Genomic DNA, 23,503 nt, shown 5'->3' on the forward strand with positions numbered 1-23,503 from the left:
CATTCCCTCACACCCCCCCACTCAAGATTTATACCAAATACTTCCCACCCCCAATGCAAAAAACTTCCCACTCCCAAATACATACAAAAAAAATAAATGAAATGAAATGTACATAAAAAGTAACTTTTAACAATTAGCAAAAGGTACAAAATAACTTCTCCATTAATTTCCTTCTATAGGTTATTATTTAAGTGTATAAATGTTTGTGAATGTTGCACACATTAAGGACCTTCAGTGTACCTCTACAAAAGTATGCATACGCATTCATTGATTTATAGCAGTCCATTGCAATACTGGTCTATTTACAGGTTCCTTGCCTGTTTTTCTTTTCTTTTAGCTCCTTGGCCATGCAGCAAGAAATATGGTAATGCAAGAAGATACCATTTTACATTCTGAAGATGTAAGAAAAATATGTTAGTTATTAAATTCGATTCTTCATCCTTGAGCTTTTTAGGTATATTTAGTGTCGGGTCTTTAGTTATTACTAGATACTTTCCCTTGAGGGCTGTCGCACCTGCAAACACATTACACAAGTGCCTTACTGCAGCAGTATCTACAGGGACAACTCTATGTTAAAAACCCAGAGTGGTCATCACAATTCATATCAATGACACCTCAAAAACATGGTAATGTGTAATGCCCCCTCCATGCACCATTGCAGTAGTGTTCCCTGTTGATTACAGTTATCTATTACAGGGGTGCTCAACTCCAGTCCTCAACCTCCCCGCCCCCCAAACAGGTCAGTTTTTCAGGATATCCCAGCTTCAGCACAGGTGTCTCAATCTGATTGAGCCGCCTGTGCTGAAACTTGGATATCCTGAAAATCTGACCTGTTTGGGGGGACTAGAGCACTGGAGTTGAGCTCTCCTAATCTATTATACTTGATCATTTCCATTTTATTTTTGACTCAAATCTGTGAATGCAGATATTTTAAATATCTACCAAATCCATGAATATTGCTGGTTGTCTGCCCATTTATGTAAGACTACAGTGAGTAAACAACTAAGGCAGCGCTTATACTGCCGGCGACGCGACCGATGACGTCAGCCGTCGCCACTAGAGAAAGTTATACTTTAATTTTAAGCGACGTCGCTGGCGATAAGGCCAGCGACCTCACGAAGGGGGCGGGCAGCTCTCTGATTGGTTTAGAGACAGTCACATGTGGCGACTGTTTCTAAAAAATCAAATTTACCCGGCTTCAACATTTTTGGTTGCTCCGTCGCCCCGTCGCGTTTACTATAAGCGCTTGCGACTGAGTCAATGGATTTGTTTTGGAGCGACGTCACATCACCAGGCACTATAAGCGCAGCCTAAGACAAATAAGTACTTGGTTGATTTGTTGAAAATGGCTTAATTTGCTATCATTAATAAAAACGTCAACTTTAAGATCCTTTTCCCACTAAGACTCAGGTTGGTGGAGTTTAACACCCAATTATAATGTATACCCTCTAGCCCACACAATATTGCAGCTTTTGCTTATCTTGCACAACACTAAAATTCCCTTTTTTTTACATCTTTACAGAGCCTCAGGAAAATGGCAATTATAACTACTCACCTGCAGTACCAGTAAGATTCCTTCTGTTTTCTCTATATATTTAATAATGTCCGAACCCCACAAACTCTATTAATAGGTTTATCTTTTTTGTTTCTAGACAAGAAGCTATTCAGAAGAAGTAAGTCAGTTTTAGTACCTTTTCCGAAGATTATTGCATTGTGGTGTTTGAGTTGTGCATTGAATTAGATTCCTATGTATGCTACTTATAGAAGCATATAAAGTAACAATTTAAAGGAGCAATCCAAGCGATATCCAAGGTGTTTTTAAAAATAAATAAATAAAAATCACTTCTGTAGTATTAGATGCTTACTACCTTTTAAAAAAAATGTAATTCAACTCTTAATGCCATTTTTATGAGTTGTAATATACGGATAATCCTTTGATTTCTATAGTATGCTTTAGTACACTTTCCCAGCAGTACAAGATCTTTGTAACACTTTCCTGCTTGTGATAATTTGTTGCTAATATTCCCAACAATTTGAGTATTGAACTGTAACAATATATAATTTTACTTTAGTAATATCAGGATACATTGTAGCTGCTGAGTTACACTGACTGAAGGATTCATTTTAAACTGAAAGGCAGCCATTTAGTGAACCCTGGGAAGTAGGATTTTGTTGATTGATCACAGGAGAACAAATTGATCAGAAGCTTAGGTAATTAGTTTTTAATAAAGGTAATCAAAGGTGGTATATATATATATATATATATATACACACACACACACACACACACACACACACACACACACAGGTTGACAAATCACCAAAAAATCTACTCGCCACACAAAAAAATCTACTCGCCACCTAGTACCAAACGTGTGCTGCTTGGGCCAATATTTACTCGCCCGGGGGTTAAATCCACTCGCCCGGGGCGAGCAAATGTATAGGTTTGTCGAACACTGTATATATATTGTGACAAACGGCTTACTCCGGGGCTCCGCCGTCTGTCCGGGACTGTTAGAACACGGTCTTTTAGGGTAGGTTAAATGATGAGACGTCACGTACTGTTCCTTTAAACAGGCTATACCTGGTTTATTCAGTCCCAGGCACTGGGACTGCTACAGTGTAAACAGAAAACAAAGCCAAACAAAAAGCTGCTCGTCTGAGCGATAACTTAAAACTTAGATGTCCCTGACTCAGAGTTGGAAGTGGCTTGTCCACTTCCACCAACAAAATAAGTACCTTTGCAGTCTTTAGACAAACTAACAGAATGAATGAAGCGATTTGGGAAAGAGGCTTTCTCACCCCTCTGCAGTTCAGCAGCCTCCCAGGCTCTTGGGCGGGGCCCAGAGGAAACAGGAAACAGGTCTTATATACCTGAACTCTAATCAGCATGACAGGTGACAGAAAACAGGCAGCAGACAAACTGTGGAATGGAGTGCCTGTACTACGAGGCTGCCCTGTTCAGCTTAGACAGGACAGAAACTGTTCAGTATCCTGGGAGCCCTGTATATGGAGTTTATTACCAACCCCTGGTTTCTGTCACATATCCTCCCCCCCAGCTCAGACCTCGAGGGGTGAGCGACCATGGATATTAGGGAGTGCATCCTTGACAACCCGTCGGCATTGCCATGTTTGTGCCCCGACCTGTGTTCCACAGAAAATTTAAAGGGCTGTAGGCTTAGGAACCACCTGGTCACCCTAGCGTTCTTCTCCCTATTTTGACACATCCAGGTAAGGGGTGCATGATCTGTGACCAATCGGAACTTTCTCCCCAACAGATAATACTTGAGTGTCTCTACAGCCCACTTTATTGCGAGACACTCTTTCTCGACTATGGAGTAATTTTTCTCCTGGGGATTTAGTTTCCTACTTAAATAAAGGATGGGGTGCTCCTCCCCTTGAGACTCCTGGGAGAGTACCGCCCCCAGCCCTACCTCAGATGCGTCGGTTTGGACTACGAACTCTTTGGAGAAGTCAGGTGTGACCAACACTGGTTGGGCACAGAGAGCTTCTTTCAGGCTTCTAAAGGCCTGTTCGGCTTCGGGGGACCACTTTACCATTAGCGGTCCTCTTGCTTTTGTGAGGTCGGTTAGTGGGGTTGCCTTAGTTGCAAAATTGGGAATAAACCTCCTATAGTAGCCAATTAACCCCAAAAAGGTCCTTACTTGTTTTTTTGTGACTGGCCTTGGCCAATTTTGTATCGCCTCTACTTTGAGTGTTTGTGGTTTGAGTAACCCTCTACCAATAGAATACCCCAGATACTTGGCCTCCTCCAGACCAATAGTGCATTTAGCGGGGTTAGCAGTTAGTCCAGCAGACCGAACTGCGTCGAGCACAGCTTGGACCTTTGGAAGGTGGGACTGCCAATCTTCACTATGGATTACCACATCATCCAGGTAGGCGGCAGCATACCGAACATGTGGTTTTAAAATTTTATCCATCATTCTTTGGAATGTGGCGGGAGCTCCATGTAAGCCAAAAGGCAGCACCTTATATTGAAAGAGGCCGTCTGGGGTTGAGAAGGCTGTTTTTTCTTTTGCCCTTTCTGTGAGGGGAACCTGCCAGTACCCTTTTGTTAGGTCTAGGGTTGTGAGATATCGGGCTTTGCCCAGTCTCTCTACAAGTTCATCCACCCTGGGCATAGGATAAGTATCAAATTTTGACACCGCATTTAGTTTCCGGTAGTCATTACAAAACCTTGTTGTACCGTCTGGCTTTGGGACTAAAACTATAGGGCTGTTCCACCCACTTTGGGATTCCTCAATTACGCCTAGTTTTAGCATTTTTTTAACCTCTAAACTTATAGCCTCTCTCTTGGCCTCTGGGATTCGGTACGGTTTAAGGTTAACTCGGACCCCCGGTTCAGAGACTATGTCATGTTTAATTACGTTAGTTTTACCTGGCTGTGTAGAGAAGATTTCTTTGTTCCTTCTCACTAAACTCTGGACCTCTCGTTTCTGATGCACGGACAGTGTTTCAGCTATGCTAACCTCTGGGTCAGTTTCTTGATTCTCTGACGGACCTGGGGGTACTAGGGTTAACAAGACCTCTCTATCTTTCCAGGGCTTGAGTAGGTTTATATGGTAAATTTGCTCAGGTTTCCTCCTACCTGGCTGCCTTACCCTATAATTTACTTCTCCCACTCTTTCCAAGACCTCATATGGCCCATGCCATTTAGCAAGGAATTTACTCTCCACGGTGGGAACCAGAACTAGTACCCTATCACCTGGAAAAAAAATTCTGACCCTAGCACCCTTATTATACGTATTCCTTTGTGCTTCTTGAGCTTTCTCCATGTGTTCCCTCACTATGGGTAGGACTGCAGCAATGCGGTCCTGCATCTGGGCAACATGCTCTATTACACTTCTGTAAGGGGTAACCTCGTGTTCCCAAGTCTCTTTGGCTATATCCAGTAAGCCCCTTGGGTGTCGGCCATACAATAGTTCAAACGGGGAGAAGCCTGTGGATGACTGGGGAACTTCCCTAATGGCAAATAACAGGTATGGTAACAAACAGTCCCAGTTTTTCCCATCCTTATCGACCGCCCGGCGTAACATGCTCTTTAAGGTTTTATTGAACCTTTCCACTAAACCATCTGTTTGTGGATGATAGACTGAGGTTCTGAGATGCTTGATTTTTAGGAGTTTACATAGCTCTTTTGTTACTTGGGACATAAATGGTGTTCCCTGGTCAGATAAGATCTCTTTAGGAATTCCGACCCGGGAAAACAGAAGTACTAACTCTTTTGCTATGTTTTTAGCAGAGGTGCTACGTAGGGGAACTGCCTCCGGATATCGGGTAGCATAATCTAATATTACCAATATATGCTGATGTCCCCTAGCAGACTTTATTAGGGGTCCTACTAGATCCATAGCAATCCGGTCAAATGGTACCTCTATTATGGGAAGGGGTACCAATGGGCTGCGGTATGCTTTGAACGGGGCGGTGATCTGACATTCTGGGCATGAGGAACAATAGTTTGTAATTTCTGCCAGAACCCCAGGCCAATAAAAGCTTCGGAGAACCTTTTCTTTTGTCTTTTCCACCCCTAGGTGTCCCCCCAATGGATGACTATGTGCGAGGTGTAATACTACGTTACGGAATGTCCGTGGTACCAACAATTGTTTAGTTGTAACTGATTTTCTTTTATCAACCCGATATACTAGGTCGTTCTCTACCTCGAAGTAGGGGTAAGCAAGTGACCTATCTGGTTGGCCATGAGTACTATTCTGGTCCCGTATATTTCCCCTTGCTACCGCTAATGTGGGGTCCTCCCACTGGGCCTTCTTAAAACTCCCAGGACTGACCTCTAGGTCAGCGAGGGTCTTATCCTGTACTGGGGTGGTAAGTGCCTGATCAACATCTTGATTTGGGGTATTCCCTACCAAAGTAGTGATGGGGAAGGGAATTTCACAGCACTCCTCCTTTTCCCCCTTCTTATTTGGGCCCTCGTCAACATCCATTTCTGAAAAAGGGAAAGGATTTGTTTCTTCTAACACTTCGTTATGGTCCGCTATTGAACTCTGGGCGCTATTCTGAGCTGGGGACCACATTTTTAGAAAATGGGGAAAGTCGGTCCCTATTAACACATCATGTGCCAGTTTGGGTACAACACCCACCTTGAAATCTAAAGAACCAAATTCTGTTTCAAAAAAAACATCAACAGTGGAATATTCATGATTATCCCCATGTATACAACAAATTGCCACTCTTTGTGAACTGTTTACCTGTTTCTTCTTAATGGGCAATAGGTATTCGGACACTAGTGTGACCATGCTCCCAGAGTCAAGAAGTGCCCGAACCCTCTTACCATTAACCTTTACAAATGCCCACAGATGGTTATTCAAGGGGTCCTCTGGGCTAGGGCCCATACATTGGGACAACAGCGAATAAGGTTCCACGCTGTTGCATTGCATGGGCTCATCATTTAGTGGGCAGATTTTTGCTGTGTGGCCCCTCTCATGACAATTTACACATTTAGGTACATAGTCTGTGTCCCACTTAGAGCCTTTTCCCGGCTCCCCATGTTGGCTATTGCCCTTAGTGTGCGAACCACTGTTGCTGGAGCGGCGTGAAGGTGGTCGCCGCTCTTCAGCGCCCCTTAACCCCGGTACCCTTTTACCGTCTCTGGAAGAGTCCTGGAACCTCGGGTAGTGGGGTTGCTCCACGACTGTGGGTTGTGGGTGCTCTTCTGCTGCACTGTACCTTTCTACAAGGGCCACAAGCTCATCCGCATTGTGGGGGTCACTCCGACTGACCCAACGGCGTAAGGCAGAGGGAAGTTTCCTCAAGAACTGGTCCATGACCAACCGTTCCACGATGTGGCTTGCTGAGTTGATCTCGGGTTGTAGCCACTTCCGGGCGAGGTGGATGAGGTCATACATCTGGCTTCGGGTGGCTTTATCCATCGTGAAGGACCATGCGTGAAACCTTTGGGCACGAACAGCCGTGGTTACGCCAAGGCGGGCGAGGATCTCGAACTTCAACTTTGCATAGACGTTAGCTTCGGCTGGCTCTAGATCAAAGTAAGCCTTCTGGGGTTCGCCGCTTAGGAAGGGTGCGATTAGACCAGCCCACTCAGCTTCTGGCCATCCCTCTCTCTGTGCCGTGCGTTCAAACGTGAGAAGATAGGCTTCCACATCATCCAAGGGTCCCATCTTCTGAAGGTAGTGGCTTGCCCTGGTCATTTTCGGAACTGGGGCTGCCGCTGCCAGTGGAAGGTTACGGATAGTCCCCCTCAGGATCTCGAGTTCCTGCTGTAAGCCCTGAGCGAACCGCTGTTGCTCCTCTCTCAGCAAGCGGTTTGTCTCTTGCTGGTGTGCATTCGCGTTTTGCAGGGCTTCATTCGTCTGTTGCTGGTTTGCATTCGTCTGTTGCTGGTTTGCATTCGCCTGTTGCTGGTTGGCATTAATCTCTTGCTGGGCTATTAGCAGCTGTTGCTGGGCTGCATTCGTCTGCTGCTGGTTTGCATTAGTTTCTTGCTGGGCTATTAATAGCTGTTGCTGGGTTTCATTCGCGTCTTTCTGGGCAGCGACATTGCGTACCAGCGCACCCACCACGTCTTCCATCTTGTTTGCAGAGGATGAAAAAAACTTTTTTTTTTTTTTTTTTCTTCAAAGTTCTTCAACCCGCAGACCCCCTAGTGCTCTGCCCGCATTCTCCACCATATGTGACAAACGGCTTACTCCGGGGCTCCGCCGTCTGTCCGGGACTGTTAGAACACGGTCTTTTAGGGTAGGTTAAATGATGAGACGTCACGTACTGTTCCTTTAAACAGGCTATACCTGGTTTATTCAGTCCCAGGCACTGGGACTGCTACAGTGTAAACAGAAAACAAAGCCAAACAAAAAGCTGCTCGTCTGAGCGATAACTTAAAACTTAGATGTCCCTGACTCAGAGTTGGAAGTGGCTTGTCCACTTCCACCAACAAAATAAGTACCTTTGCAGTCTTTAGACAAACTAACAGAATGAATGAAGCGATTTGGGAAAGAGGCTTTCTCACCCCTCTGCAGTTCAGCAGCCTCCCAGGCTCTTGGGCGGGGCCCAGAGGAAACAGGAAACAGGTCTTATATACCTGAACTCTAATCAGCATGACAGGTGACAGAAACTGGCAGCAGACAAACTGTGGAATGGAGTGCCTGTACTACGAGGCTGCCCTGTTCAGCTTAGACAGGACAGAAACTGTTCAGTATCCTGGGAGCCCTGTATATGGAGTTTATTACCAACCCCTGGTTGTCACAATATATATATATATATATATATATATATATATATATATATATATATATATATATATATATATATATATATATATATATATATATATATATATATATATATATATATATATATACAGTGTTCGACAAATCCATTAAAATACAGGCCCGTGGCGACTGGATTTGACCCCGTGGCGACCTCCTCATGGCCGACACCAAGCAGGGCGGGATTGGGAGCGGGACTAGGTGGCGAGTAGATAGATATATATATATATACACACACATATATATACATAAAAAAAAATGTTTTATAAGATGCTTGGATTGCCTCCTTAAAGAGCCTGAACAAGTAGGCCCTACAGGATTAGAAAATATTGAATACACACCTGGGATGTTGAAACAAAGGCTTCAGAGTCCTTATGAAACATTACAGTATAAACTAGGTAATTCTATGCCTGGAATGTGTAGGTTTCTGTGGTAGATAGGTTTCCTCTCCCAGTCCTTACTTATGGCCTCATTAAGGTGGTGGGGAGGAGCCCTCTTCATTCTCCAGAACCTTTCTCACATGGAATGTGCCTCTTACTAACCACAGCACAACTTGGTCTTGTTCACAAATGAGGAATCACCCAGTCCAGTTATAGTGTAGGAATGATCTTGTGACAGAATGAGGACAGTTTAAAACACACAAATTCAAGCATGCAGTGGTCACATTAGCCCTGACTTTGGTATAATCCACACTGCTTCATATTAAACATTCATTCATTTCCAGGAAGCCATGAAATACTGCTCAGTGTTTAATGTTTACTTTCTTCAAATCTGTTCCTTATGTAGTATTGAGCAATCTTCAAACCTCCAGGACCAGCTGAAGCATTTGTTGAAATGAGAAGCTCCTGATATGCAATGGACTTTTTCAGAAGACAGATCGGAAGGATACCACTGTAACAGGAGGATGTTTTTTTGTGATTTACTTGAGAGGGATTCAGCTATCCATGTTGATGCAACCACCATGAATATGGAAATGAATGGATATGTTTGCACTATTTTATGGACTAACTCCTCATTTACGATATGGAGAAGCTGGGTAACACCTAATTAGCAATGTATTAACTTCCATCTATTTGTTTCCATCATATGCAAGAGGATCTTAAGTTACTTCTATAATACTTCCTAGCACTACACAGCTCTCTCCTGCAATTAACATTTTCAGCATCATTGTGCATCTGTCACTGACTTCGATGGGGCATTCCATGTGATCGTGTCGGCGCTATTGCCATTTATAGAGTAGGGGGCTCAGTGTTGCTGCTGCCATCTTTACTTAACTTTCAGCTCACCGTAAAAAATGTCAGCACTTATCTATGAATAGCCACTGTAATGCTGGTACGGTATAGCATGATAACTGCCACTTCAAACTTTATAATGCTTATAATAAAAAATGTTCTGTTTTTTTGCAGTGTTGCGAACGGTGTATAATGTTTATATACAAATATATGCACATAATGAAAATGAGAAATATTGTTGTGTCTGTTTAGGAACCAAGATGTAGACTTGGGCTAGAACACATGCAGAAAATTAACCTTCTTGGTCAATACAGTGCAGTTTAAATGCTGTTTCTACCTCAGCATTACAAGTTAGATTTTATCAGCTACAGTATATTAGTCCAGTTGCATTGTAAAAATAAGTATTTAAATAGTAAGTGATGCATTTTTTTGTTTTGGAGGACAGATTATGCAAAAGAGCTGTGCTTCTTTACTTAAATGAGAGTACTGCTTGACTTGAGAGCATAGCTTGTTAGTAGCATGCCTTAAAAAAACAGTATATTATGTACATCCAAATAAAACAGCATCATCTACTATTTAAAATCTAGATGCTCGTTTGTGCACATACTACTCGGTATGCTAGTGCAGTTTATTTTACAATATTCCATTATATTTCATCTATAATCTATATTTATAAAATATTAATTTTGCAGCGTGAAACTTTAAAAACCACAAAGTTCCTTCAGTAGCTGCTGCTTCCACTTGAACGTATTTGGCTAAATGGAAGTTATTGGAAGCTCTATAGAAACTGGACATTGGGCATAGTACCACAAAAAAGATATGTGGATCCAACCCTACCCGGCCTATTATTACACAGCTAACTGGAGTGTTGCAAAGTGCAAACATGCTGCTTTAATGGCCTCCCCCAACATGGACAAGTTCTAGGGGTTGTCAGTGTATTTTGTGCCAGATTTCACCCTACATTATATTCTGCATGGATTTTGCACATTGTTTTTGTTTTACTTTACACTAAATAACATGTTAGTTCGATGAAATTGGCATTTTCTTCTCTGTGCATAACACATTTTGGGATTCTGAAAATAGTTGCAGTTCTTGTTCGTTTACAAAGTTAGCGTAACAAATTATGTTTTGAATAGTGGCGTTATAGACCATTGATACTCAACTCAAGTATCGTAAACCAACGGTTTGTCAAAACCCCAAACCAAGAGGGTCACATAAATGTAAAGTGCATGACGTAATGTAAAAGGAAGTGCCAAAATGCAACTTTTTGTAAAGTACAAAATGGAAACACAGTATTTTAAATTATAGTTAAATATGTAAAACGATTATTTAGCATGGAAAACCATAGAATAAAACAATATGGAGAATTCTACTCGTAATATTTTCCTTCTTGTCCTGTCATGGCCAGGAAAGAAGGATCCAGCGCTCCACGGTTTTTAAAATAAAGTTAATTTATTGTGCCACACAACGTTTCGACCAATAGGTCTTTCTCAAGGGACTAGGCATACACGAACTGAGGATAAACCCCAGCTGATTTTTTACTTGTTTTCACCTGTTGTATTGTCTTTGGTAGATGATATATATACTGGGTTTATCCTCAGTTGGTGTATGCCTAGTCCCTTGAGAAAGACCTATTGGTCGAAACGTTGTGTGGCACAATAAATTTACTTTCTTTAAAAAAACGTGGAGCGCTGGATCCTTTTTTCCTGAGTATCACTTTGGAACATACCTGACAGGTACCTCCTTAAACAAGCAGCACCGGTAAACTGTATACTTTATTTATTTTGTGGAGTGCAGCATAACCCCCTTTAAATTGTCCTGTCATGGCAGCAGCTAATTTGTTAACCGCCTCTTAGGGATAGTACAAGAAGTCATCGTGTTGGGGGTAAATAACTCCTCTTCTTCCGGACTCCAGTTTCCAAAATATTTCAGGCTTCAACATAGGCATAGTCAATACAGCACAAGTATATAACACCTGAAAACTCCTCTTACTTTATAGGAGACTGACGTTTTAGGAAGCGGGGTATGCTGCCTTGACGGAACTAGAGGAAAGGAAAATATAGTGAATACTGTTACGGGAGACCAGTACTCTTTCATGGGATCAAGCACCAGACAGGACAGAGATCAAATAAAAGTATATTTATTCTGTCCGGAGTCAGCAGACAACACACTATCACCAACAGAGCTATACTCACTCCAAACACAATAGAGGGGGAATCCTATCAGTCGTAGGTGCCTAGCGCCTCCGAAATAGCTTACCCTGCTCAGCTTCCACTCCTGCGGGGTATTGGGAACTCCAGGCAACACTGGATGCAAGTTGCAGGCAGAAAAGTTTAAATCGCCTGCTTCAGAAAAGCAGACAGCCTCGTCTTGGGGTGTCTCTGGCACAACCTCAGAGTACACCGCTTAGTCCATCTCCGACGCTGCCTCAGCATGGTCCGTGTTACTGAGATAAGGAACAGCGCGGGGGATCCCAGGAACTAGGCAACAGGGAAAAAGGACAAATAGCACAAAAAAGGGAGAAAAGGAAAAAAAATATGAAAAAATGTTAGACTATGCACAAATTGTTTTTAGGACCATAGTGAAAAAATTGTATACCAAAGAATAACTGAAATAACAGAAAAGATATATAGATATACAGGCAGTCCTCGTTTTACAACGAATGTCTTATCCAACGCTATGCAATGCATTCCTATGTTCATTTTTACAACGCCAAAACGGCTTATCCAACGCTCTTACGACGCTTTGCAAAGTTGTTTATGTGTATATAATATATATATTATATTATACTATATAATATATTATTATATATTATGTTATATTATATATAATACAGTATATACACTATATAATTTATGTGTGCGTGCTGCATATCTTATTGCCTGCGTAAAATATTTGGTGTATTTTAGTGTTAAAAATGCCTTCAGGAACAGAACCTTTCATTTAAACAGTGTTCCTATGGGAAAAAGTGTTTCGTTTTAAGACGTTTCGCTATCCAACGCCATTTTGAGTAACGCATTGTGTCAGATAACCGAGGACTGCCTGTATGCAATCAAAAGATATGGAAAAAAAAACCACATAAAAAAAATTACAGATAACATTTTTTTTAAATAAAAAACCTAAGGAGTCATGAACCAAAAAATATTTTATAGAAAGTTAATTCAAAGTCATCATTTAATCCATGAGGCTTGAGGCTCTCCAATGAAAAAATCCAAAATGACTCACGTGTTAACAATAGTCTGTCGATATCGTCCCCTCTCCCCGTGAACCGTATGGATGAGACATTATATCTATGATCTTTGCAATGTTTTAACAGGGTAGTGTTGTCCTCGCCCCTTTTGATGTTGCTGCGGTTCTCGATGAATCTGGTCTTCAATGCCAGTGTGATTTTCCCAACATACAGTATGTGAGCCCACATGGGCATTTAAGGTAGTAAATAACGTGTGGTATCACGTAATTCTGTGGTTAATCCTTCATTTGTTACCATCTATCGGGTGGCAGAAGGAGTCCCCAACAATAAGAGAATTACATACAGAACATCCCTTGCATTTATAGCAGCCAGGTATTTTATGACTTAAAAAATGCTCATTGGCATATTTTCTTGGTCGTCAACAGATAACATGCTGGTTACATGAACCACAGGTAGATGGGTGTACAGGGCAATGCTGTATATCAGACGGATAGGGGCCAGAAACCGGGCTTAACCTTTAATATTCTGGTCTCTGCCCCTGCCGTCACAAATACATTTCTCCCTTTCCTCTGTATCCCACATGGCTGCAGGAACGAATGGGATTTCCCAAAGCTTATTAAAATGATGGTGGGGAACCCCCATAATTACTTCACTACTGCTTGTAGCACCTTACACATCTGAAGAGTTACACACGTCCACTTTATAGTGTCTAATAAAAGTGGAAATGGATTACCAGGCAAATCTGTTCTACATCAGGTGATCCTTTATCTGCCCAAGGAGTCGTCATGGACTGGTGGTGTGTTCCCAAAGGGCTGTTGGAGCTTTGAATCCTGCAGCTTGATATGAGATCTGAATAGTGTTTTTTATCCACCCAGAGCTAGTACTGTTAAAATCTGTTAGACCCCTGCAAGGACCTTCATAAAGAATGAGCAATCTGTCTGATCTTTGAAAGGACTTGGTACGCTTCAGGTAAGCCGCGAGTGCTCTGACCGGATCCAGACAATGAAACGATTAGTGTTACAGGATTGGGATAGAATGATGGTGAAAAGACAATGTCCTGATTTAGGCGGAATGAAGAAAGTACCTTTTATCTGAATTCAGGAATTGTGCTCATTGGTATCTTATCTTGATCTACTTTGGTGTTAACTTTATATAAGTTTAAATAAGTAGTCCAAGCTGCCATTTAAAAAAAAAAAAATGTTTCCATTTTTTCCCTTTAATATGTGCATCAATACAATCCACACAATGGTAAGTAATTAGCTAAGTTGTCGATAGATCCGTTCTCCTGTGATTGATCGGCGAAGATCCGGCTCGGGGGTTCACTAAATGGCTGTCAGTGTAGCAGAAGAGGACCAAAGATGCAAAGTTCTGTGGGGAAGATCATGTGACCAGGCAGTCACTAGATACAATTGATGCACTGATAGAGAGAGGGCAGGGCTCAAAAAGGGGTGTGCCAGTCTGTTTCAGAAGAGGAAGTGGATGTGACTTTGTAAATGGTTGCTATAGAAACAAAAAATACTTGTTACATTATAATACATAAAAAATGTCATTAAGCTTTGTTTTAAAAATAAAATGCTACACATATTTTCTCATAGTACAGAACTGATTTATTAAAAAAAACATGAAGGATATTGCTTATTTATTTATTTTATTTATAAAATGTTTTACCAGGAAGTAATAAATTGAGAGTTACCTCACGTTTTCAAGTATGTCCTGGGCACAGAGTTATGATGACAAATATATGGTTACATTAAATGAGCAGGGTTATACATTATAGACAAGACATTGCATGCACAGTAAGGCTGCGGCCATGCTGGCGCTGACAGCACTCATGCTTGGAGAGCAGTGACGTTACCAGCTCTCCAAGCATGAGCCCGGGTGTCCTTGCTATTTCGCAAGCGCGCGGGTGGGAGAGAGAGGGGGGGGGGGGGCGTTGCAGGCAAGATGAGCGCGGTTCAAATACAGTTTTTTTGTTTATTTAAGTGCCAAGCGTGGGTGAGCGTGTGTGCCCGAGCACGAGCGCGGGGACGTCTAAATTTAAATTGCTAGAAGTAACCTCGCCAAGCACCGTGCGGTCAGCGGCAGCGTGGCCGCATCCTAAGAGATAACATATGTTATAGGCGTATGTAACAGTTACAGACCAGATTAAAATGTGAGACAGCCTTAGGCCTGGGACCCGCTGCGCCCGGCGGCGCGGGCGGCTGCACGTGCTTTCCCCACCAGCAGAGGAATCCTCCCGAGCCGGTCCCGGTCCCCCCTGGCTGCACCGCTCACTACACGCTGTGACGCGTCAGCCGCTAGGGGATACAAGAGAATTGTAATCCCAAGCGTCGACGCGTCACGTGGTGTGGCTGTGAGCCAATGAGGTGGGGAGGCTTCGGGAGGAGGAGAGGCTTCGGGGAGCGGGGAGGAGTGTGGAGGGAAAGCGTGAGTGCCTGTCTGTGTGTGTCTATGTGTGTGTCTGAGTGCCTATCTGTGTTTGTGTATGTGTGTGCCTGAGTGCGTGAGTGCCTGCCTCTGTCTGTGTGTGTGTGTGTGTGTGTGAGAGAGTGCCTGCGTGTGTGTATGAGTTGCTTGTGATTACTTCCATCAGCAGCTCCAGGTCCAGCCCGAGCCCGTGGAGGGAGGGGGGGGAGAGTAGCGGGTCCCTCCACTCAAGCCACGCCCCCCCTCCCACTCAAGCCTCCCACTCCCGCCCACCTCCCGCTCCGGCTCCGGCTCCCTACAAACCGCATATCGCGGTCTGTGTATGTCAGCGCCCCGCCTGTCTGCAGTGCGGGAGCGCTGATGGAGGGAGCGGGGCCTTAGCCTTAGTTTTGAAAGAACTTAGACTGGTGGCGGCTGTGAGTCTCCGGTATATCGTTCCAGTTGTGAGGTGCACGGTAAGAGAAGGAAGAGCTGCCGGATACTTTGTTGAGCCTTGGTACCATGAACAGTCTTTTGGAGTCAGATCTCAGATAAGTGCTGCATGTGGTAGGGGTGAGGAGCTTGTTCAGATATAGGGGTAGCTTGCCCAGAAAGTATTTGAAGGCAAGACAGGGAAGATGAACTTTGCGCCTAGACTCAAATGATGTTCAATCTAGTTCTTGGAGCATTTCGCAGTGATGTGTGTTGTAGTTGCATTGGAGGACAATACGACATATTAAATTGTAGAGGGTATCAGGTTTGCTAAGGTGGGTTCGGGGTATCGTGCCATATACTTACATAGTTGCATAGTAGATGAGCTTGAAAAAAGACATGTGTCCATCAAGTTCAACCTACGCTAAATTTTGACAACAGATACTTAATCCTATATCTACACTTATTGATCCAGAGGAAGGCAAACAAAAAACCCCAGTGACATATCATCCAATGATATCTCAAAAGGGGAAAAATAAATTCCTTCCTGACTTCAAGAATTGGTAATCGGATTACTCCCTGGATCAACATCCTTCCCATCTTTACTTATTTGGTTTATCCCTGTATACCTTTCCTTTCTAAAAAGATGTCCAACCTTTTTTTGAACAAATCTATTGTATCTGCAATCACAGTCTCCATGGGTAATGAATTCCACATTGTAACTGCCCTTACTGTAAAGAACCCTTTCCTTTGTTGCTGGTGAAATCTCCTTTCCTCCGACCTTAAGGGATGCCCCCGGGTCCTTTGTACTGCCCGTGGGATGAACAGTTCTTTTGAAAGCTCCTTGTACTGTCCCCAATATATTTGTATATGTTATCCTATCCTCTCTTTTCTAATGTAAATAAATCTAATTTAGCTAGCCTCTCCTCATAATTTGGTGGTTCTTCTCTGCACTCTCTCTAGTTTCATAATGTCTTTTCTGTAACGCTTGCGCTGCCCACGAGCAAGATAGCTCTTCTATTTGCTCGATCCTTCCGAAAAAGGGAATAACACTCTAAATTAACTGTCCAGTCATGAGTTTCATCCCACCATATTTCAGTAATGCCTATGATATCATACTGCTCTCTTGCAGCTATTAATTCAAGCTCCCCCATTTTATCTGTCAGGCTTCTTGCATTAGCAAGCATGCATTTAAGGTTTTTTTTTTCAGCCTGTACTATAATCTTATCTGCTCCTTCCTTTCTGCGCCAATTCGGTTTAGTCTTTAGAAGTTTTCTAGTATTATCTCTATTTACTATGGGTGTCTCGCTGCTTGTCAAACTCGCACTTGCCCCCATTCTACCTCCAAAACCCATTGTTTCCTCATCTATTCTATTTAGTTCATTATCTGTTTCATTCCCCTCCCCCCTCAATCCTAGTTTAAAATCTCCTCCAACCTTTTTAACATTCACCCCCCTAGCACAGAAGATCCCTCTTCATTGAGGTGCAATCCATTCCTAGCATAAAGATGGCACCTCTCAGAAAATGACTCCCAGTGCTCTAAAAACCCCAAACCCTCCTTCCTGCACCACTTTCTTAGCCATGCATTAACCTCCCTAATCTCTGACTGTCTCCCTGCGGTAGCGCATGGCACTGGTAGTATTTCAGAAAATACTACCTTGGAGGTCCTTGCCTTAAACTTTTGGCCTAGATCCCTAAAATCATTTTTTAGGACCCTCCATCTTTCTCTAACTTAGTCATTGGTGCCAAGACCGTCGGGTCAATCCCAGCCGCTCCCAACAATCTGTCTACCCGATCCACAATGTGCCAAACCCAAGCACCCGGGAGACAACAAACTGTTCGGTTCATGCGGTCATGGCAACAGGTTGCCCTATCTACCTTCCTAATAATGGAGTCCCCTACCACAACAATCTTTCTTGGAATCTGAGCATCCTCCGTCCCCTCTGTGCTGGAGGAACGATTCCCCTGGCTGCTAGAGGAATCAGTCTCCCCCAGCCTTACCATTTCTGCCCTGACAATCCCAATATCTTCACTCAATATGGCAAATCTATTGGGATGGGTCAGCTCAGAACTGGCCTTCCTATTGCCCCTACTTCCCCCTTCTGTTACCCAGCTACCTACCTGCTCCTCACTAACAGTCCCACCATCAGCACCACTAGGCGAAGCAAGGGCCGGCTGAGTGAGCACTAAACCCTTTTCAAGATTGTCAATGTCCCTCGATATTGCAAGTTTCCTCTTCAGATCAGCAATCTCTAACTATAAAGAGACCACCTGCTCACACTTCTCACAGCAGTTTGCTCCTTGGAACAGCTGCTCCAAGTGCACATACATGTGGCAAGATGTGCATCAATCCTGCTCATTATTGCAACTATGAAGTTATACGTACCAACAATAAACGGTACTTTAATATACTACTATACCTTGTTTAACCCCTTCCTTGTTCAAACTCCTCCTGGTTCTGACTGCACACTTAATACAACCAGCACTTGAAATCATCTAGTCAAACTGTCCCCATAGTCTATAATTGGCATTAGCATCTGCTGTGTGATGCTTTCTGACCAGCGAACCAGGGAGGATTTGTTCCAATAAAGAACACCTAGTTTGGCATAGGTTTTGCATGTCAGGGTATCAATGTGCAACCCAAATGTTAAATGGGAGTCAAACCATATGCCCAAGTATTTAAAACTAGTAACAGGGGCTAGGATGGTATTAGCTTTGTTTCTGATCTGGACCTCATTCATTGTAAGCTTTAAAAATGTAGCTTTGGTCCCAAATACCATTGTTACAGTCATGTCAGTGTTTAAAAACAGTTTGTTTTGGTAAATCCAATTTTCAAGTTTCAAAAGTCAGATTGAAGTATGTGCCCAAGGTCGGAGAGGCTATGGCTGTGTGCATATAAGATTGTGTCATCCGCATACATGTGTATTGAAGCTCCCTTATAAGCTGTAGGAAGATCAATGATGAACACTGAGAAGAGTAGGGGCCCCAGAGCAGAGCCTTGCGGGACATCTGCAGCTTTAACATACAAGTCCTATGAACACATGCAATATTAGGGTAACTGTCCACAAAATAGACAATAGGGTCAATGGATGAGTATTCTCCACGGGTGTGACCTTGAATACAAAGAATAATTGTGGCACCTGTATTTAAAAAATACTAAACATCACCCTGATGTGTGTAAGGCTGCGGCCCCAGAGTGCGAGTTGTGCGTGTTCCTTGCATCAGCTCGATCTGATGGACTCCAGGCAACTCGCGGGGGGATTGGGCGCGGCGGAGCGCGGCCATGACATCACGCGTGACATGGACCACGTCCGGCCGCCGTCTTTTGGCAAAGGTGGTCGCTCCGCGCTTTGTGCAGGCGCTCGCCGGGAGTTACTGGGGCCGGCCCCATAGAGGGCTGTACCTTGTGTGCGGCGCCTAACGAAGCCCAACGCTGAAACATTGGTATCAGATTTCAGCTTTTGGTAAATCTGTTATCCAACCCTTTCCAGTTTTGCAGCCAGTAGTAGACGTTGGTAAGTAGCCCCATACATAAACCCCCCCCCCCCTCCCCACTGTAACGGTTATAATGGTATATAATAAATAATAATAAGATTTGTCCAAAAAACTGCACAGTCTAATGTGTGATGGAAGCTGTGCTATGTATTAGATGCCTGTGACCAAGAAACGCATCATATGTAAGGAAATGAATGAAGAATCTTCATTTTCTGCAGAAAAAACGGTGTAATAAACTTTTAGGCAGGGGGTTGTCCATTATCCTCTTTAGGAGCTGTGATGTGTATTTTCCTATGTTGCTATCTGTAGCATAATATCCCGTACTCTGTAGCTTTAAACAGCAATGCATCATGGGCTGCAAGGGAGCTGCCATTTTTAAAGGGCGTGGAAAATGTCGAAGTGCAGGTAACAGCTTGAAAGATTGCTGATTAGTTTTATTAGCTAATGTGCGTGCAGTAAATGTGTTCTCTAAAGTATCACGTAATATAAGGTGCACAGGTCACATGCCCAGAGTGCTCTCTGAGTGTATATTATGTGTGTTGTTAAGAAGTGTCTGATCCTTTTCTGTAGGGGGCAAAATATGGTGTTTATTAGAGAAAATTCAGGTTTTAAATAGCAGGTACTTTACAAGCCGGGGTGTGGGGAACTTCTTCAGAAACATGAGAAATATAACAGAATTACTGTGCATACATTAAATGAGACAATGCAATGTAAGGAGTCCTCTGATAGGCACTGTGGCAGATACATAGAAAAGTAACACAAGCAGAAGTTTACAATGAATGCATACAGTACCACCATATTGCTGCATTTCCCACTATGGATAGATTGAGGGTCATAGGGTTGCCTGTGATATACCTGTATGTGGTGTAAGTGTATGTGCAGGATCAGGCATTTCTCACCTTTTATTCACGCCAATTGCAAGGTCTGTAGCAGTGACACATGTATAAAATGACTTCTTGTAACTGTGGTTATGTTCGTTAGCTGGACACTGACCCATATAATTTGTTATGGAGATAATACCAGTAATTGTTTTCTATTGCACAGTCTTATACTGTAGAAACAGATATCCTGTATGTGTGTCATTATAAAGCACCATACATGTGCATAACTCGTCACAGCAGTAATACACGTGACATAATATAACACATAACATGTATAAGTGCTTCATATTCACATTAAAGTAACATAAGGAAAAGGAGTCCCTGCCCCGAAGAGCTTATAATCTAATTGGTAAATGGGGAGAATATACAGAGACAGTAGGAGGGTGTAAAAAGAAAGGTAAGACTTGATGTACAAAACATTAAACGGTTTGTTGAAAGGAGCCACCAACTAAAAATTGGGTAATATGAAGTAGGGTATGATGGATTGTTTATGTAGTTTTACTATAACACTATAGGAGGTTTTAATGTTTGAACAGACCCAGGAGAGTTGTGATGAGTCTTTTCTAAGCCAAACCTGCTCATCTTCAGCAACCCATTTCCTATAAACATTGTGCTTCTGAAGAACACGTGTAGGGTTTTCCTCAGCGAGACCGGGCTCCTAACAGCCCCAAGTCCATGTTTTAATGAAACTGTGAGGATACAAACTGCTAATGTAATGTCTGAATATCTGCTCTTGTTTTAGTGCTGCCGGGTCCAGCTGTTGCTCACAAGGTCAACAAACACATGAAGATGTCAAGGTGATACCTCCATGAAGCCAGGGCTTCCTATGTGCATCACACACATTCTTCACTTATTCATTTAATTAGTTTCCATGTTGAAACAATGCCAATAATATATATATGTGCAAGGCTGTTATTGCATCATTTCATTTCTCCCGAGCCAAGACTCGCTTTATTGACATGATTTACACAGTCCTGGGCTTCTATCTGCTCCTGTGATGCCACCGTAAGAGGCATTAGGGAGCCAATGGATCAATGGTACTGTCAAATAATAAGCATTATGGGCCATATTTACTAAGCAATGCTAAGCTGTAATGTAGTTTATAGTCCATTCATTTGAATATGGCATAAAGTGTCTTCTGGCTTAGCATTGCTTAGTAAAAATGGCCCTATGTGCTTAACTCCCACCGTAAATGTTATAGAGCTGGAATCTTTCTAAGCAAGGAGATTGTAAATAAGAGGACTCAATGGTGATATAGGGGGTTTAACCCACTACCATATAGTTTTGTAATGTTTCTCCCTGCCTCTGTGAATTTTACAATGAACCCCTTCCCCCCTGCATCCCCACCCCCTGCATACTGCTGATAGATTTAGGGTCATGTGTCTTATTCTCCCTTTCATCCATCTATTGCCCTTTCTCTTTATGTATATATGTATGTCTATATTTATATATTTCCATTAATTGCCATTAATGTACATAGCACATCATAGCAGTAATACACGTGACAATCATATAAATTACAAATATAAATAACACATATTGGGAAGAAGTCCTTCACACATAAAAGTAACATTTAGGAAAAGGAGTCCCTGTTCTGAAGAGCTTACAATCTAATTGGTAGGTAGGAATAACGTACAGACAGCAGGAGGGCGTTCTGGTAAGTGCGCCTGCAAGGGTTAACCCTAACCCTAATAATATTCCTTCTCTGCATCATCTGCCTTAGGCCTCGGCCATGTTTGCTGCTTGCTTGCGGAAGCTTGCTGACGCGCGCTCCCGCTCAGCACTGAGCCCCTACAGCCGCAATTAGAGCGGCTTTAGTAGGGGCTCACCTGCGCTTCCGCTCGCTTGTGGAAGCGCAGGTCTTAGGGGAATTTTAAATTCCCCCGCTTGCCGGCGAGACAGGCCGGTCACATGAGCGGTTCGCCCAATGAGGGCGAACCAGCTCCGTGACGTCACTGGCCCGCCCCCGGCCAGTGACGTGCCCGCCCCCGGACCGCCCCCTGACGGCTGCTGAGAGCGCGTGCGGTAAGCAACCACAAGGCCAGGGAAAGCACCCGCTTTCCCTGAGCCTCAGCGCGCCTCAGCGAGCAAGCAGGGAGCATGGACTCGGCCTTAGATGGCTATCTTGTTTTCTTTTTACATCTGTGTTAAACTCATGGAATGTTTATGAATCAGTATTGCTGACGAACTCTCGAAACCTTGTCTAATAATATCTATTGTTAGTCCAAATATAAAAGGTATCACCTAATACTGAAGTACTCATTTACTCTGCACTAAGCAAGGAGAAGATGACTGAGGCGTGTTGAATAGAGGCCTGAGATGGAATCTGACATGAAAAAAAGCTGTGTGTGCTGTGCACGCGCATAGTAAGTGAAACTTCTTTGACTTTTGTCACAGAAATTGTATTTGTGATGTTTTAATTAAAAATCAAAATACAATTTCATTGACAAAACACAAATAAATTTGGACTTAGAACGTGCGTGCTTGGCATACATCCCCTGTATTTGCAATAAGTGTGAATTCCTCGTGTAACTGCGTGTGCGTGTGTCAGTCAGTATGTGTGTCAGTCAGTGTGTGTGTGTGTGTGTGTGTCAGTCAGTGTGTGTGTGTATGTGTGTCAGTCAGTGTGTGTGTATGTGTGTCAGTCAGTGTGTGTATATGTGTGTCAGTCAGTGTGTGTATGTGTGTTCATGCGTGTGTGTCAGTCAGTCAGTGTGCGTGCGTGTGTGTGTCAGTCAGTGTGTGTGTATGTGTGTGTGTCAGTCAGTGTGCGTGCGTGTGTGTGTGTCAGTCAGTGTGTGTGTGTCAGTCAGTGTGTGTGTATGTGTGTGTGTCAGTCAGTGTGTGTGTATGTATGTATGTGTGTGTGTGTGTGTGTGTGTGTGTATGTCAGTCAGTGTGTCAGTGTGTGTGTATGTCAGTCAGTGTGTCAGTGTGTGTGTGTATGTGTGTCAGTGTATGTGTGTGTATGTGTGTCTGTCAGTGTGTGTGTGTGTGTGTGTCAGTCAGTGTGTGTGTGTGTATGTGTGTCAGTCAGCGTGTGTGTGTGTGTGTGTGTGTGTGTGTCAGTGTGTCAGTCAGTGTGTGTGTGTGTGTGTGTGTCAGTCAGTGTGTGTGTGTGTATGTGTGTCAGTCAGCGTGTGTGTGTGTGTGTGTGTGTGTGTGTGTGTGTGTGTGTATGTGTGTCAGTCAGTGTGTGTGTGTGTGTGTGTGTCAGTCAGTGTATGTGTGTCAGTCAGTGTGTGTGTGTGTGTATGTCAGTCAGCCAGTGTGTGTGTGTCAGCCAGTGTGTGTGTGTCAGCCAGTTTGTGTGTGTCAGTCAGTGTGTGTGTGTCAGTCAGTGTGTGTGAGTGTGTGTGTGTGTTAGTCAGTGTGTGTGTGTGTGTGTGTGTGTGTGTGTCAGTCAGTGTATGTGTGTCAGTCAGTGTGTGTGTCAGTCAGTGTGTGTGTGTGTGTCAGTCAGTGTGTGTGTGTGTGTGTGTGTCAGTCAGTCAGTCAGTGTGTGTGGGTGTGGGTGTGTGTTTATGTGTGTGTGTGTGTGTGTGTGTGTGTGTGTTTATGTGTGTCAGTCAGTGTGTGTGTTTATGTGTGTCAGTCAGTGTGTGT

The 23,503-nt window shown here is 43.3% G+C and overlaps 1 protein-coding gene across 4 annotated transcripts in view; it reads left to right on the plus strand.

The window, feature by feature from the left end:
* Positions 1 to 23,503, plus strand: part of BORCS7 (BLOC-1 related complex subunit 7) — a 56,013-nt gene that overhangs the window by 752 nt on the left and 31,758 nt on the right. For 2 of the 4 annotated variants that reach the window (XM_075612507.1, XM_075612506.1), the window contains exons 1-2: positions 19,376 to 19,421; positions 20,640 to 20,694. In XM_075612507.1, coding sequence (XP_075468622.1) covers positions 19,408 to 19,421; positions 20,640 to 20,694 — 69 coding nt within the window. In that variant the 5' untranslated portion in view covers positions 19,376 to 19,407. Of the gene's footprint in view, positions 1 to 337; positions 401 to 1,522; positions 1,567 to 1,652; positions 1,674 to 9,047; positions 10,476 to 19,375; positions 19,422 to 20,639; positions 20,695 to 23,503 lie in introns of those variants that run through there. The other 2 variants (XM_075612509.1, XM_075612508.1) reach the window with 2 other exon arrangements.

The sequence above is a fragment of the Ascaphus truei genome, chromosome 8, assembly GCF_040206685.1.
Source record: "Ascaphus truei isolate aAscTru1 chromosome 8, aAscTru1.hap1, whole genome shotgun sequence".
Lineage (NCBI taxonomy): Eukaryota > Metazoa > Chordata > Amphibia > Anura > Ascaphidae > Ascaphus > Ascaphus truei.